This window comes from Mixophyes fleayi, chromosome 7 (genome assembly GCF_038048845.1).
Source record: "Mixophyes fleayi isolate aMixFle1 chromosome 7, aMixFle1.hap1, whole genome shotgun sequence".
NCBI lineage: Eukaryota > Metazoa > Chordata > Amphibia > Anura > Limnodynastidae > Mixophyes > Mixophyes fleayi.
The window spans coordinates 52,992,287-53,010,324 of record NC_134408.1 but is presented as its reverse complement, the minus strand read 5'-3'; the positions used below and the strand labels follow the sequence as shown (position 1 = coordinate 53,010,324).

General features: G+C 36.9%; 1 protein-coding gene across 2 annotated transcripts; it reads left to right on the top strand.

Annotated features, from left to right (window-relative positions):
• The first annotated feature begins 311 nt into the window (after positions 1–311).
• Positions 312–16,161, top strand: LOC142098700 (lipopolysaccharide-induced tumor necrosis factor-alpha factor homolog). 2 transcript variants are annotated; one of them, XM_075181516.1, is made up of 6 exons: positions 312–391; positions 2,793–2,882; positions 4,295–4,360; positions 12,968–13,072; positions 13,946–14,072; positions 15,454–16,161. In XM_075181516.1, the coding sequence occupies exons 2-6, from the start codon at positions 2,807–2,809 to the stop codon at positions 15,560–15,562; spliced, it is 483 nt and encodes a 160-aa protein (XP_075037617.1). In that variant the 5' UTR covers positions 312–391; positions 2,793–2,806; the 3' UTR covers positions 15,563–16,161. The 2 variants fall into 2 exon arrangements, with proteins under 2 accessions (XP_075037617.1, XP_075037616.1); XM_075181515.1 differs by having other exon boundaries at positions 12,944–13,072.
• Positions 16,162–18,038: the final 1,877 nt, after the last annotated feature.

Sequence of the window (18,038 nt, the reverse complement as noted above, 5' to 3'; positions counted from 1 at the left end):
AAAATGCCTCCACATTCTCTAATGGAATTCTAAGCAATGTCCATGCTTTTGGAATTGGTGTTAAGGGAACTAATATACACAGCATTTTTAAAAAGAAATAAAATAGCCATCTGGATCTGCCCTTAGGTTAAAGCTAATGCCTGAATGGTTTCTATGGTTTATTGTAGATTTACACCTTTCAGTAATACTACTAAGTCTGATTATTTCACATTCCTCTTCTCAACCACATCTTGTAAAGGGTGTATCTACAATCTATTAATCTAATTAACTAACACAGTAATTATCTCACTTGACATAGTTGAAAACACTGAGATTGATTCAGGTGTGTGTTTTTTTCAGCCTTGCAGTAGAGAGATATTGGCACAGGAATGATCTACTGGTGGTGTTGAATGTAAGTTAGATGGGGATTTTTCTTTGTATTAATGTGTGTACTTGCTGAGGTTATAAATTTCACATGGTTTAATTATGCTTGTAGTGACATTTGTAATCCATTTAGATATCAGTGTTTTATATTTTATAACAAGTTAGGTGACATAATCTGCTGATGGTCTGAAACTCAGATTGAAAAAAAGTTGTACCATGGGAATGAATTTAAGTCATGTATACATCTGATTTGCAACTTTCTGTTAAATGTATATTTAACTTTCATCAATGTATTTGTTGCATACCTCAAGTTAAATGATACCTATTTATGATTGTCATACACATGTGTGTGTGTTTTTGGGGGGGGGGGGTGTCTGGAAAAAAAAAAAAAAATTCTCTTTCATTTATTTTTGTTTTCATTTATATTCTTATAGCTTTATATTTTTCATTCTATTTTCATTTGTGTTCATCTTTATTCATGTGTACACCCTGTGTGGTTTATCCACCATCAATAGTGTGCTCTTTTCTCACTCTATTGATAGTGTGTGTTTCAAAGCATTTGCAATGCAGGCAGCATGAGAGTACTTGGTACTTTTCAACCATATCAAAACTAAATTTAGGGATCTCTATTCTAGGCTCTCTTCAAATTATTTTCACAGCAACTTAAGAGCCATATTACATAATGTATTTAAAATATATTTTCCATAAGTACTCAAACCTACGAGCATAATTTATTTGGCTTTATTCTCCATATAAAGTAAACTTTTTATAAGAAGGGAAATGCAAAGTTTTGATCTGAATTATTTTTATTTTATTTACAAACATTCAAATGCATGGTTTTGTTTTGTTTTTAAATGTGATGCTAATATCCATATCTATTCCACATGGGATAGATCTGTATAAACTGGGAGTTATGATGTAATCACGTCAGCATACCTCCCAACATTGCAAATTTACAAATTGGGATACAGTTCCAAAAAGAGTCTGTGTCATATTAGTGTGCATGATCACGTTGCAACAGGCATGATTACACACTAAGGGGGGTGTAGCCTGGGCTCTGAAGTGCTAGGCCACCCCCGACACCTCTCCCGTCCACAAAAATACATACTAATGTTTAAAAATAAGGGATCTATTAAGTATATGCTTGAGGTGAACCTCAATATGTATTGCTGCAAATCGCAAATAATTAAGTAGTGCCACAATTTACTATGCCAGGGCTGCTCTGGGAACCCCGATGAAGACCCCCATTCCCCAGTTCATGAATGTTACTTCCTATTCACTGGTAGCCTAAAGCTAAGCTATGCACATACATACAGCGCTTTCACCAGTGTGGGATGGTCAGTTGCATACAAGAAGGACTCTGGTAAAATATTTGATGCATCTCCTCCATTTATTTTCTTCTTCCTTTTTCTTTTGTTAGATCCCTTTACTGACCATCAGACTACTCTCAATCATACATAAATGTTAATGACAGTAGCATTGCCTTGTATTTTCTTTCTTAATGTATAATCCTTTTATTTAACCTAACTGCTATGTCTGCTTTAGTAGTATAGCGTCTTTGTTTTGCTTTTTTCCTGACCTGTGGCTGAAGAGGGCAAAATATCGTATGTGTGGTGATTATTTGATGCTCTCGTCCATTCATGAGCTATCTTCTGCCCAGCGTCGCCTGCTGATTCGGTGTCTCCCGGCCAATGGTATTAAATAATGCAGCCAGGTGAGGGTTTAAGTGCAGAGCAGCTACGGAACCATTCAGTGCAGTTTCAAAGCCTACATTTACCTCCCTGTGTGCACGTGGTGGTGTGGTCTGGGTCCTATAGCAAATGTAGTGTCAGAGCTGACACCAAAAAAGATGGCAGCCCCAATACTTGATAACTCAAGTCAGAGGCAAAACTAGCAGGCTGTGGGCCCGAGAGTAGGGAAGCGAGGAGGTAGGAACCTTGACCCACATCTTGCTAGTTCCCTGGGCAGTGGGCCCAATTATCTCCATAGGCCTCGCTGCACCGCACCTGCTGCACCAATGGCAGTGGCAAAACTACCTCCACCCCTCCGCTATAGTTTCAACCAATCTAGTATCCACCCTGCACTGACTTCAATCAGCAGCAGTAACACTTTCTCAGGTCACGGGGCAGCTGTTTGGTCCCTCTCCCAGAAGGCAGCCATGGTCTGTGTCCAAAGCACTAAAACACCATATGCTTTAACTTGTGACTAATGGAAGAATTGTAGTGTGATGCTGTAGCTGTGTCACGCTGTAGGGTAATCATGTACTTACCGCACTAGACTATGCTTTTTTTTTTTTTTTGTATTTGAAGTAAAAAGTTAATTTACAGCGCTTTTGAACACCTTTGTATTATTTCATTTATATTCCATTTATATAACTTAGTTTTTCTGACATTCCATCTGTTAACTAGACATTTATTTATTTTCTTCAGTCCTTTAATATACAATGATTGACTTGAAGATCCCAAACACATCAAATATGGATGAGAAGAGTATTCACCCTCCAGCATATCAGCCAACAGGTATATTGTGTTATATTTGATTTATTGATTGTGTGACAGTGGCCAAACATTACTATGTAGGTTTGCATGTATTACTACACATAGAAGCTGTGGGCTCTTTGCTCTGCAGTAGAACATTGAAGTATCATGCCCAATAAAAATGCCCAATCACCATTCTCCTTAAAGATAGCTTGGTTCACAGGCTGAAGCATTTATTGCAGTGACTGTCCTATAGTAACGGGGTACAGATTTCTGAGAAGCATAGGTCTGGGATGATAGAATTACAGGCATATTAAGCTTCCCAATTTTATCATGATAACCTTATTTATTTATTTTTTTCATATGTCTGCCCATAAGCAATGATGATTTCTGACTACTAGTAGAATGCACTTATTATTTTATATTGATGAAATGTAGTGGACACTGGGGCCATGTTGTTCTATGTCAATGGGGAAATGGAAAATGATCGAGCATCAAAAGAATGGCAGAATAGTTAAATCCAGGCCTCGAGAGTGATATAACGCTGTTAATGTATTTTTATTAGAAGAATATGCCTGGTGTCAAATGTGAAGGTGTAAAGGGTACACTTTTGTATTGGCATTATCACAGCCTTTAACTTAAAATGAACATGTGGTTTACCTATACTGGAGGCATTAACCAATATTCATGCCAATTCACTAGGAACCATTAACATTACTGAGGATCTTTATGACTAATATCAATGGTACGCTGACTTCTAGGGGTAAATGTATCATACCCCGGTTTCTTCAAGTCGCGGGAGTTCGGCATCTTCACAGCTTAAATTTAAAGCGGCGCTGCCTTGTAAAGGGAAGTTTCCCTTTACAAGGCAGCGCCACTTTAAATTTAAGCTGCGAAGACGCCGAACTCCCGCGAGTTGAAGAAACCGAGGTATGATACATTTACCCCCTAATCTTCATTTCTCCCAACATTTTAGAATGGGGGGGGGGGGAATATAAGCCTTACCCACAGCTTGCCAAAACCCTGCCTCCAGTCCACCCAAATCTCCCCAACAATAAACACAATTTTATAGTCATACCCACTTGCTGATAGGCAACACCACTCTTGTTGCTAGAGATAAAGGATCCCAAAATCAGGTATGTTAGTAGGTATGAATCTCTGCTGTGTATAGGCGACAGGTGATCTTTAAACTTAGAGGTGGTTTTTCAACAGCAATTATGTAAATAAAAATTACAGTGGGAAAAAACACTTAAAATCCATCAAATGCAATTGGAGGAGATATATATTATTATATAAAAAAAAATCTCTCTCCTTGGAGTCGCCAAATCTGATAATTTGTTATCCGCTATTTAAAAATGTCTTCATTATACGAATATTAACAATTTAATCTTAAAATGCAATGAATGTTATTTTTTGTCATGTTGAACTAAATTAATAATCTACAATCTCAACAGCTCCACAAATACTGTCTACCCCACAGTACTGCATGCAGCCTGTGCCTACCATCACACAGCCACAAGGTGAGAGCTATGTATTGAATGTCTTCCGTAGACATGTTATGGAATTGTTGAATGCAACTGTTTTAGTCCGGGATTGCTGCTTCAGTGATATGAAGGAGTGAGTGACTTTAATGTGTTTGTGAATTATTGGCTAGCAAATTCCTGAAAGGTACTGGATAAAAAATTGAATGTGATCCTGTTGTCCACATGATTCTGGTATTTTCCTAAAATGATTAGACTTGAGGTGATTTAAAAGGCTACACTGGAGAGCATTTGGTATTGCCCTACATGTATAATTTATCAGAAGCACAAACCATTTGTGTAGTGAGAAACTAAGGCCTGAGCAGGGGAAGACTTGCAACTTTTAGCCCGGGGGGCAAGACTTGATTCAGCAGCCTATTAGGAACACTTTAAAGGAAAAAAAAAATTGCAGGTGACCCAGCCCAAGGTAGCCCACTGTGGGGCGCCACGGGTGACAGATGCTCTTCTGCCACTCAGCCCAGTTATTAAGGAGAGCCCAGCACAAAAAAAAGTAGGGGGAGGTAAATTTAAAATATGGGGGCAGATTTATAGTTGGGGTAGGGCATGTCCTAGATCAACTTTAAATAAAGTTATTAAGTATTTGTGTGCTATATGAAAAAAGTCAGTGTTTTTTTTGTTTATGTGCAAGATAATAATCAAATTTGCACCCATTGCATTGTAATATGGTTTGTCCAGGATCAAATTTCCTTTTTAATTTTTTTTGGCCTTGCCCTCCTTAATGACTCAGGCTCTATATGTTTCCAACATGACTCCTATGCAATAGCATCAAGTCTGCGTGAAAATGAGTTTCTCATAGACTGATTTTGATGCCATCCTTGGGACATGATGCATTAAATAAAGCAGAAGGGTTTCTTTATTGAGCTAACTGTACTATTTATTTGCTTTGTACACTGTTCCTGATGACTTGGAAATATTGTCATTTTCTGATGGAAAAATGGAAGTTGAAAAACTTCTTAATATTCTCAGCTTTAGTTCAGCACCATTAACTATTTTTCGTACCTGCAGCATTGTTTTAACACCATGAAAAAAAAAGTTGGATATATGATCATAAATGGTTGTTTGACCTTTCCTCCATCAATATTCAGCAATTTGACAATAGTCTATCATAGTGCTGTCGCAGACCCTGTCGCTGTAATCTATCTGGTTTACTGCCTACCTCTGTTGCCCTTCTTACCCATTCTACCTGTCATAGGCTTCTCTGTACTCGCATGGCAATGAACAGGTCACTGCCTACCAGAAGATTGGCACACTCACTCCTTTTTGTGTTGCTGTAAATATTACAATGATCTTATTGGTTACAAGTTGTTCTTTCCTCTCCTGCTTCAAAAGTGGGGATTTAAAGTCCTATAGGAAATGAATAACAAAAAAGGTGCCCCTACCCTAGTCCAATGCGCCTTTAAAACATATAGTAGTTGTAGCTGCCTGATAATTCGGAGGTAGTAAATAGGGAAGGGCAGCAATTGTGAGAGACTAGACTACTCTCTTCTGAAAACCTGCTTGATGTATACAGGCTGGAAACTTAACATCACAAGTCGATAGGTTACAAATGCAATTCATATGTTATGGGGTGTTTTTCACCAGAAAGCCAAATAAATGTTAAAAAGCACTTTGCAAAATAATCATTAGGGTTCATCAAATCCAAGCCTGCAATAATACACGGTGACATTTTTTTATGTTTGTGTATCTCTGTTTTAGACATGGTTGATGTTGATGTACAGTGTGTTTTGATTTTTATTTGGTTAACCCATTGTAATGCTAATCTTATTTATAGAATGTTTTCTATAAAATTCTGCAAATTGTTATAAAGTCAAATATTGTATAGCAAATAAAAGTCAGGACTTCTGAGTTTTGATACACCCTTTGACTTGTTGCATTTCCATAGATTATAAGCAAGAAAATGGAAGTTTACTAATAAGATGCACTAACATCTCCAATTATACACATAATTAGGGATCATTTTGACTTTAAAATATAACTTTTATTAAAAATAATTAAAATAAGCGAAATATAAAACCAGATGTGTGTGTGTGTATATACGCAATGGTGAATTTAAAATTGCTATCTGCACCAACAATCTTCTCTATTGATGTGGGGACTTATGCTAAAGGCTGAAAGTGAAGGGGGATGTTGCTACCCCTAAACGCCTCCTTGCACATATATATCTAGGAGTATAGCATTACCGCATGTGGAGATATCTATAATGGATCTTAACCACACTTGAGGTGTGTGTATATATATATATATATATATATATATATATATATATATATATATATATATATATATATATATATATATATATATATATATATATATATATAAAATCTCTCTTATTAGTCTTTTTAGTCCTTACTTCTCAATGGGTTACAGCAAAACTATAATCCTAATGTCCACAGTGATTCCCTCCCACTTCAATCAATACACTCTAAATAATATTTCCTCCAGTTGTCCCGCTAGGAGAGCCCAGTCAAACCTAAAGAATACGGGGAGTGTATTGCTATCTGCCTAAATATTACTGTAAACTTGATGTGGATTTATTGGAGTAATATATTGCCATAGTATAGTAGAACAACTGTCCAATGATTTGAGCTAGAAGGTACAGATGGCGAGAACGAAGTGCGTCTCGCTTAGATATGCCACGGACTAAGTGTGTGTGTGTGTGTGTGTGTATATATATATATATATATATATATATATATATATATAATCTGTTGAGGGGGGGGGGGAAAAAGAAGACTCCTCATAGGGCTTGTGGAGAGTGGGATTAGGATCTGCCTGTTAAGAGCCTTTATGTGTAGAATGTACACCTCAATTTGTAATTGACTGAAGCCAGAGTCTATTTAAAGAATTGATGGAATAGACACAAAAGTCCTTTGACACTAAAGAGGATTTTTACGCTCCTAGGACTATTACAAAGTTTAGTACTGATGGGATTAGACATGAAAGATTTTCCAGGTCTATCTATGTATGTGTCAGGTGACTCTGGAGATGAAGAAGATTAGTGTTCAGGCAGTGAAGACGGGGAAAATAGAGGTCATTTATATCTTAATATAGTAGATATTCTACGTAAACGTATACATAAGGCCATGAGAATTCAGGATATTCCAGTCACAACATCACTGCAGGATGCCTTATTTTAGGGAGAGAAGCGTAAACATAAAAGGGTTGGTTCAGAGTTGAACACAAAGTGCGCTTGTAGATAAAGCACATAAAATGGATGTATATTCACGGGCCATGTAGAGTCGCAAGCAGCAATAGAAAGATTTAACTCTGCATCAGCCGCAAGATACGCTAGGTATTCGTCAACTACCAATCTGCAGCTGTCTGTGCATTGATTCATTTTATGATACACATCCCAAGTGCATCACCTTATCTTACTAGTATTTCCTTGTGCTACTATGTTGTACCATCTATTCTATTAAGACTTATTAAACTGCTGGGTGGTTCTGGGTTTTGTTTTGTTTTTGTTTTTTTAAAATAAGACATACATTCATAGCAGCCTGATTGAAAATGCTCCTTTCAGCTGTGAAAGTTATTCTACAGTCCTTCAACCACTGGTCGACTTCACTATTCGGTGTGTCAGCTTTCCTATTATCCATTACGTAACTCTGATTTATTATTGAAACAATTTTATTCCTTCAAAACAGCTACTTGCATTCAACTCTGCATAACCCCCAGAGTGGTGTTGTTGTTTTTTTAAACTGAGTAATTACAGATCTTATCAAACATCAGGTGAATCCCAAAAGAATTGAGAGAATGTATCCAAACTCTGATAATGAAGTAGAGAAATGAGATCTGATGCCTAAAGTTGATGCAATGGTGGCGAGCATATCAGTCATAACTACCATTCCATTGACAAGATGGAAGACCATTGAAGTAATCCATGGATAGGAAAATGGAAAAATGTTTTAGAAGACTACACATCTCAGCAGGTACAGTGGTCAAATCAGGGGTAGTGTCCATATCTGAATGGAAGCCTTCTATAAAGATACCCAGTACAAAATCAATAGGTATGAAAAGCATGGAAACAATAAAAAAAGGCATTGACTTTCATTGCAAAGCTTCACTAGATATGGTCATGCTATTGGCTAGGTCTATAACTTCCAACATGAGGGCTACCTTTGAAGGATCACTGCTGTTTGAATACCAGCAGGACTCCATAATTCACAAGATAACTTGGGCCTTGCATTACCTACCTCAGGATTTGAGAGGCAATGAAAGGAGGTTTAGACCGAATTCTCCCCATTGACTCGAGGGACTACTTTCCCCCCCACCCAATCCCCAGCGTCTGTGGTAGGGGGGCAGGATTTAAATCTTTTTGCAGATTTGTATCTTAACATCCCGGGATATGTGGGTGAGAGATTGTGACCTCCGGTTCATACAACCAACCACCCTTGAAGATGTTGAGAGTCTGAAGTCTTGAGTGATTGTGGCAGAACTGAGAAAGCAGAGACTTATGGTCTGGCTTGCGATTGATGACATTCTAGTAGCTGTAGGATCGAGAGAAATGGCTCAAGAAAGATCATACAAGGTAATCATGTTTTTTTAGAGGATCATGGCTGAATTAAAAACACATTAAAAAAAATAATCTAAAGCCATCTTGGCAGTTCCTAAGACTATATATAGACACAGCAAGGGACAAATTAACTGTTTTGGAAAAAGGGATGAAAAATCTAGAAAGCCTGATCTTTTACGCTCTCTATCAACAACTATGATCAAAAAAGACAGTGCTCAGTTTTTTGGTATGTTTACATCCACAATAGGAATCATACCATGGTCAAGATGGCAAATGAGAACTCTACATGGAATTGCACAAGAAATGGGATCACAGACAAAAGAGGATTTTGTGATCCATAGATACAACAAGAGAAAACAACAACTCTCTTGGTGGAAAGAACTTTGTAAGAATAATTCGGAGAGTCTGTGTCTCAGAACCAGTGCGGCTGGTTTAACAATGGACTCCAGCATCAGAGGTGGGGGTGCACATTTAAACTGAGATGTTACAGGGTACCTGGACTAGAGAAGAAAGACTGTCTTATAAATATTATAGAAATGAGAGCAGATTGGAAAGAAATCTTTCATTGTCAACCTTGCCTTCAACAAAATGCTCTCAAAGTTTTCAGACAACCAAACTGCGGTGGCATTCTTAAACAAATAAGGAGGTACCAGGAGTGCAGTTATTATGAAGGAGGTGACCCTAATTATGAATTAGGCAGAAAGCAACCAAAGTTCTATATTAACCCTTGTAGCAGGCACAGACAACATACTGACAGATTCTCAGTCAATATCAAGTTCATCCAGGAGCGTGGGCTTTGGAAGAAAAGGTGTTTCAGTTACTAGTACAACGATTTAGCCTGCAGCAAATAGATTTACTGTCTACAGTGCAGAATACTAAACAGTCTGCTTTTCTCTTGCCACAAAGTCCATGGCAAATTTAAAAGATACCTTGACGAGGCCTTGGAGAGTTCCTCTGAAATACATTTTCCTTAATTTTCTCTCAACCCAGGAGTTCTGAGAAAGACAATGGAAAAAGTAGGGTTGATCGTAACTCTCCCATGCTGGCCTCGGCAACCATTATTTTCCATAGATTGCAAATGCTTGTAGAGCAAGCATGGCCACTATCGTTCTCCCTGGATCTCCTTTACCAAGGACCAATGTTAAATCCAAACCTGAGTACACTCCATTGATGGAGTGGAGATTGAGCAGATGTTGCTCAAAAAACAAGTGAATCTCAAATCAAGCAATTGAAATTCTGTTACAGGCCAGAAAATAGAATTCTCCAGTCATCTAATGTAAAATGTGAAAATTTTGTATTTTCTGGTGCAGACCAGGCTAATCAATCCTATGGTACAAGTATTACATTTCTTAATGGAAGGCCTAAATAGGGACATGGCACTGAAGACTCAACTTCCAAGTTTCAGCATGAACTGTTATGCTGTATACAATATTTGGTGGTGGAGGTATTAATTAAATGTGTCTTCACAGCAGTCAAAAAGATGATCATACATTAGGCCATATGTAACACCATGGGTTATTAATCTTCTTCAGGATTCTTTATTGATAAACCCCAATGTGCCGCTACAAGAAACTCCTCTTAAATGCCATAGTTTTTTTTGTGGCAATTATGTGTGAAGAATTGGAGAAATACATGAACTATTGTGCAAGGAACCATTCTTGAAAATCTTTCATGACAGTGACTTTAAGGACAAATCCTATATTTATTTTTTTACCGATGATGGTGTCTAATTTTTTTTTTCATTTGAATCAATAAATTACATAGCTCCCATTTTATTTACAAGCCGAGAAACAGGCATCTTGAAACATTCGATGTTGTAAATGCAATCTCCACTTATCTGCAGGGAACAAATGTGATCAGCTCTGATGATTACTCTTTGTATTACTTTCTGGCACACAACAAGGTCATCATACAGGCATATAAGGCAAAAGGTCTGAAGGTGGCCACAATTGTAAAGACACATTCAACATAAGAAGTGGCAACTTCCTTTGCTTGAAGAGCACAAGTTTCACTAACAGAAATGTGTAAAACAGCAGGATGGTTCACAATCCACACCTTAACAAGACATTACATACTGGACATGACCAGTAACTGAAGCTCAGTTTGGAAGGAGTATTCGTCGGCTCAAGTTAAATAAATATTTTTATAATTTTTGCATTCAATAGGTATCCATATTTATGGACTCTCCTTATATATTACTTCTTGGTTACATCCCATTAGTTATCGCTGCCAGGGTTTCCAAAGAGGAAATAATATGCAAATTATATCATACTTGCCTACTTTCGCGAAGCTCTTTCCGGGAGAGAGGCGTGACTGGGGAGGGGGCGGGGCGCAGCATTTTGGCCCCGCCCCCACAACATAAATATAGTTTTATCACGAGGGCAGGGCCAAAATGCCGTGATTCACTGCGAATTGCGTCATTTAGTGGTGGCAGTAGCGGGATGCGGGAGATTTGCCAGCTCTCCCGGAAGTCCGTGAGACTGATCCGAATTTCGGGAGTCTCCCAGACATTCCGGGAGAGTTGGCAAGTGTGAATTATATTTGCCTGATAATTTTGTTTCCTCAACAGACTCCATGGCAACACTGCCCTTCTTTTATGTGTATTCTATTTTTCAGAAGCAGCTTAGGAATTTATTCGGACACTGAAGAAGAGGAAGAGTGACATTATATTGCCTCATGTGTGCTTCTTTCCTGTCCGTTCTGCTGTGTAGGAGGCTTATTAGTTATGGGTGCCAGGGAGTCCTTCCGAGGAAATAAAATTATCTGGTAAATATAATTTGGTTCTTGGACAGCTACTGGCTCCCGGGTGATATTTGACTGACATTGGTAAGAGGAGAATTACAGCTTACCAAGCCAGTCCTGGCTTGAGCTGGAGCCAGAGTTGATTGATTGAATTAATAATAATAATATTATTTATTATTATTTTTTTTTTAACTAAAGTTAAAAAAAGAAACTTACATTTCAAAACAAAACAGAAAAAATGATTTATTTCACTAATAAAACATTGTTTTCCTGTAGCTATCCCGAGATGGCATTAGCAATCGGAGGACAACAAATGTACTTATACCACCACTGCCCTTGGTATATAGACTTTTCAAAAGCATTGCAGTATGCACCCGGCAATGGCAACTCGATTGTGATGGTTTCCACCATCGGGGGACTTTGGTAAATAGGAATAAACCTTAAATCATGTGACATTTGCAGCTTTTAGGGGTTGTCTTCCTTTGCTACATAGACCCCCTAATCTTGTTTTATTACTGTTTGTTCCAATTTGTAAAGTGCTGTGGGGTATGCTGGTGCTATATATTTGAGAAGGACAATAATATATGGAAGTGGGGGAGGGGTGTTTTTGCTTTATCCATACAAATGGAAAAGGTGTGGGCACTGGCGATTTACAAAACGCAATGTGAAACTTTATATGTGAATGTGTGTGTAATAAAAATATATATAATATATATAATCTCTATCTATATCTATTTCTCCATGTATCCACTCAAATCACCACTGCTCTTGGGAAAACAGGTAAAATCTCAACAGTGTTTAGAATAAAATAACTATAATGTGTTTTTGTATTTAAACTCCTCCAAAGCACCTATGTGTTAAATGGGGATATCCCCCTTTGAGTATGCACTTCAATGATTCAAAATCTTTGTAAACATGTAGGTTTCCTTGATCCCCTTTCAACTAGGTGCTGGTTGTGTTTAGGGATATTCCTGATGCTGTAATTGCATAAATACCCAATTTACCTGATACCAAATGAGGAAGAGAAGAATAGTCATAATGCATTATCCTTTTATTGCTCATTAAAAATCCATAAAACATATTTTGTAAAATGAATGAAAAAAAATATAAGATCTGTTATACATCAAAATTCATATGTGAGGTTGACAGCCTACCAGATTCTTTGACACATTTGGCATTTCAAAAAAAATATTACAACATCCCAAGTTGATGTTAAACTGTGTTTTGCATTGTTGGCTTTGGCGTTGGAGCTAAACTTGGTCCAGTTCCTCTGAATTATTGTATACATTAAACCTATTTTTCAGCCCCCTCCTTTTGTTATTGCATAGCTATATCTGAAATTGGCACTACGTGTCAACCTAAAGCAATCTGCCAGCAACCAGTTCCTGTATGTACTATAGAAATTGGAACCCAACGAACTGCTGTATGCATTGGTAAGTGTGGATTTCTTAACTTATATTACAACCCTAATTATGTATTTCAGCTCATGCCTTCCCTAGTAATGCAACTTTGTATCATCTAAATACAAATTACCTACTGAATTTTTCCTGTTTGTGACCCTTGCGTACAAGTTATTGGGGGTTGTTTATTAACAAAATTGCTGTAACCCATATTTATTAATAATAAAAAAAACTCATTGCAACTGCGATTTCATGTGATAAGTTGGTTTTCTTAGATCAGTGCTTTATGAAAATGGACCCCTATGTAGGTAAATGGCCCACGGGTATATTTATTATCTTATTTAATTTAGGTGAATTTTGAGGTTGAATAAAATTTGAATACACTTTTTTTTTTTTTTTTTTTTTTTTTTTTTTAAACTGTGTTTAAAAAAAAAGTTTAGCACCTGGATTTCCAAATTTCCAGTGATACAAACCACAACATACAATATTTAATGTCCACCTCTCCAATGACAATGTTTGTGGTCTTACCTGAAGTCACAGATGAGCCTATTGATAGGGGACACGTCGAAGGAAATATTAATCACATGCTGTTTGAGGTCTTGAATCCAACAATAATGCTGACACATGGAGCATTTTCCCTGTGGTTTATATATCCAAATATGCTTCTGCTGTTAAATAAACCAATTTATTCTTAACTGGAATCTAATTTTTTTATTTTTTTTGCAAATAACTGTATGCCATATATATATGGCCCATTGATAATGTCACCCACTTACCCCTTGGTATAATATATAACGTCAATATTGCATTGTACCATGTGACAAAACTAACTTGCAATAAAGCAGTGTAGCATCTCAACTGACATTTTGCATCTATGCATTCTGCAATTCTAAAATATTTTAATAGGAGGAATTCTGGTTGATTCGCCTGGTGCCACAACATGTCCATTCTGCCATGAGAATATTGTCACTAGGGTCAATTTCCGTTCTGGACTTCTTACCTGGCTTTTATGTGCAGCCATTATGTTTTTGGGGTGAGTATAATCTAGTATGAGCCAGATACCTATGCCAGTCTGGCATTTCACACTAGAAAGTGTGACTTGTATATAGTTTTCATATTCTGTTGCAAAGAGAAATTATTACACCCCTCCCTTATACCCACACGTGGCACATGCGATCTGTTCCTGTGATAAGTGCACGTGTACTGTGAACTGTACAGAACAGCTAACTGTGAGGTTTTATCTCTTTAATGTTTCTTTATCCCAGTTTGAAGGGTTGTTGGCTGCTCTGTCAGATGACTAAAGTTCCCCTGTCAGTCTGTGTCATGTAATTGTTGTGAAGTCTCGGTGTTCAATACATGAGACGAAGTAATAACTTCAATATGCACTTAATGGCTCCTAGGTCCCCTATTTCCTAACTGAAAGTAATCCCCATTTCCTACCATGAACTGTTGAAGTCTGTTATTTATGCAATCTGTTTGAAGATGCTGAGCTTTAAAACACCACAATTGATTTGATTATCTGCTTGAAATGCTGAATGGAGATGACGATGCAAACCATGCAGATCATTTTGTGGTCATCTGTATAAATCTGGTTTTGACCATGTATTCTGTAAAAAATAAGAAGGGGTTAAAAAGGGACAACTTTTATGGTATAGTATGTCTACATTGTTTATCTGATGGCAAACACATTAAGGGACAGATTTAATTCTAAAGAACGCGGTCCGCACATTACTGTTACTACGGTAATAATGTACGGTAATAATGCGCAGCTGTTGCCATAGTAACGGTAATAGTGCATGGCGTTGTTCTAAAGAATTAACGTGTGAAATTGAATCTGCCCCAAAATGTTTTATTTAAAAATAAAACCTCCATACTTGACTAGATGAGATTTAATTTGTTTTCAGGCTTTTTGGTGGCTGGGATCATATTATTTTGCATATAACTGGAGGTTAGCGAAATTGTGGCAACATTTCATATCAAATTTTATGGCTGGATAGGCTGTTTTACAGAGATGTGATGCAAGCTTTAAAGTTCCGCTTTTGCGCCACCATTCCTCAGAATTCCATTCTAATCTGTGTTTCTAGAATTTATAGTCTGACTAAAGCTGGAACGACTGCAGTGAGCTGAGCTGTCTGGTGTGGTTGTTAGGAAAACGAGACCAGATTTCATTAGGAAAAAAAGTTCTAAATTGTGTGGCCAAATGTGGAATGAGGAAAATAGTCTGTGGTCAAGTTTGTCATTTTATTTTTTTTTCTCCTCTCTAAATATGATAACAATTGTATCCAGGAACAGAGCCAAGAATTATTACAGAGCAGTTTTATGTTATATCAAACGGCAATTAACTAGTGTAACGGGAGATTTTTCTTTTAATAATGGTATCTTCTAACTAGGATTTCAATTTGATTCTTCTCTAGGTTCGTTATTGGATGTTGTTTCATTCCCTTCTGTATGAACGCTACAAAAGATGTGGACCACTATTGCCCACGTTGTCATGGTCACATCTATAAGTACAAAAGACTGTAATTTAATCGCATAGGAGACCAAACTCACAGAATGGTAATTGATTGGGTTTTATGAATAATTCTACAGTGTGTAAACACAGGTCTTTCACTCACTGAAGAAGTATGTTCTGTGAATCGGCCATGTTACCTTTAGTTGAGAATATCAACTGGACACCTTGTATTTGTACCGTACGTTGCTGTATGATGCTTTTGTTTGTTTTACATATGTTCACATACAACGTTTGCCACCTAATGAGTAAGTGCACATATTTTATGAGTTTGTGTTTTTCATTGTAGTCATGGGTGCAGTTTTAATCTGGTTGGATGAAAACAGATTCTGAATAAATCACAAACCTTTAGGTAACCTTTTCCTTAAAATCACCATAAATTCTGTAAATTCAGTGTATGTTATCTTACAGCTGTTCTCCAGTCTTTAAGAGTAACCTCATGTACTGTAAATGTGATTTACTCATGTTATTGTTTTATATCCTATATCTGTTTTGGTTTTTTGCTTGTTTATATGTATTAGTACATCAGCACTTTAATATTGTGTAGTAATCACTTTACTATGTGAAGGTGAGATTTTAATGAATTTTTTTATATATATATATACACTTTATTTATACTGCATGTTCACCTTTTGTTGGTTATGTAAATAAAGAAAATCCACAAGGAAACTTACATTCTCTGTTTTGACTGTGTTAGTTGGCATACACTTTCAGACACTGACATTTTGAGGAAACTGACCATTTTTACAGTGGCCTACGTCCTTTTCTACAAAGAATTCCACCTTAGTGGTTACTATTGAAGTTCTCCATCTGCTGACAACTGTAAATACTGCTCCACCTTTAGTGAGGACCCTCAATAAACGTGTCCAGCATGCGTTATAGATTAAATTGTAGATTTTTTTTAACTATATAATCTCCATTCAGCATTCTATTTAAAAAAAATATATCTACTTTTTGATTAATTCTGCACCTGCAATATATTTTAGCCCATCTTTTGTTATAAATTTACTTCTGATTGGTGATTTTGGAACATCTTTCATATACTACTCGGGTTATGCTATAGCATGGTCATTTGAATTTCTCCTGCTTCACAAATTCTTTAGATTTCTATGTTAACATTTATAAGGTGCCACCATATTATGTAGTGATGTACATGAGATCGAGTGCAAGCAAATGACATACAATGGCATGAAACAGAATGTAAAGATGGTCCTGCTCAAATGAGAAGTATGGGGAACACTTGAAACATAGGGTGGCGGAATAACAATTGTATAATCGTTGGTTAGGAAAAATAGTGTTTGTGTGTCTAGTGTAAGGTAGCAGCATTGTAAGCTGCCAATAATAAAGCATCATTCATTGATCAAGTAATTTCTGTGTGTCACAGTTGGAGTGAGGAGAAACAGAAGAAGGCTGAGACACAAAATATAAATCTGTCACTATAGCAATCTTAAATGTGCCACCTCCTTTTAACCACTACTGTCCTTCAACAATTCTCTTAATTGAACTTCCTCCTCCTCTGACTCTAGAGAGGGTTTTTTTTCTTTTGTGGTGCATGGTTTTTTTTTTTGGTTTTTTTTTGGGGGTTTCTTTTTGTTTGTTGTTTTTTGTGCCATGCTCTCTACTTGAAACAGAGCCAGGACACCATGTTAAGTGACAACTGCTGCTGCCACCAAGGAGGCAGTAAAGATCACCAAAGGAGAATCTTAGATGGCTAGGACAGCAGTGTCAGTTGAAGTCACTGGGTCCAACAGCTGACCTGAGATAACTATGATCATTAAGTCAGTGAAATGAAGATACTGCCGGAAGTTCCAATAAAGTGTCCCAAATTTCTACACAGACGTTAACAATATGTAGACAAAAGTCTGAAGGTGGATAACCATATTCATAATACAAAATCAGATGTTCGCCATGGATACTTCTAAAGGATAAAACTAGTCATTTACCATCTTTCCCATCTGATGAAGTTAGCCTGGCCATGGTTTTATTGGTTCTACAAATGCAAAAAATAAAGCCTGGAAGGTGTAAGAAGGTCTTGTTACTTTAGTGATAAAAGCACCAGAAGCGCTAATATACCACTCTTAAACCTGAAGAACTCTACTTTTGCCACCCTCCATATTTGTACTCTAGAGAAATTATCCATCCTATGTTTGTTATATTCTCTCTAACAAATATTCTCTAAATCTTACTATTAAATACATTTTTATGAATGATCAATTTCCAGGATGCAGATAGGACATACATGACTTTGGCCATATGTGCTGAACCAATTTTTTTTCTGGTGCTTTGTAAGCAGTTGATAAAATGGTGCAATATCCTATACAAGTTTGATCAATTGGTTCAGTCTACCTGAACCAAAAGCTATTACCTCTAAGGGGTATATTTACTAAACTGCAGTTTTGAAAAAGTGGAAATGTTGCCTATGGCAACCAATCAGATTCTAGCTGTCATTTATTTAGTACATTCTACTAAATGACAGCTAGAATCTGATTG

Excerpts from the sequence above, each read along its gene's own strand:
- LOC142098700 (XM_075181515.1), top strand. The coding sequence starts at position 2,807 with ATGATTGACTTGAAGATCCCAAACACATCAAATATGGATGAGAAGAGT. Across the intron at positions 4,361-12,943 it reads TACCATCACACAGCCACAAG|CCCCCTCCTTTTGTTATTGC; the intron begins GTGAGAGCTATG and ends CCTATTTTTCAG. Across the intron at positions 14,073-15,453 it reads GCAGCCATTATGTTTTTGGG|GTTCGTTATTGGATGTTGTT; the intron begins GTGAGTATAATC and ends ATTCTTCTCTAG.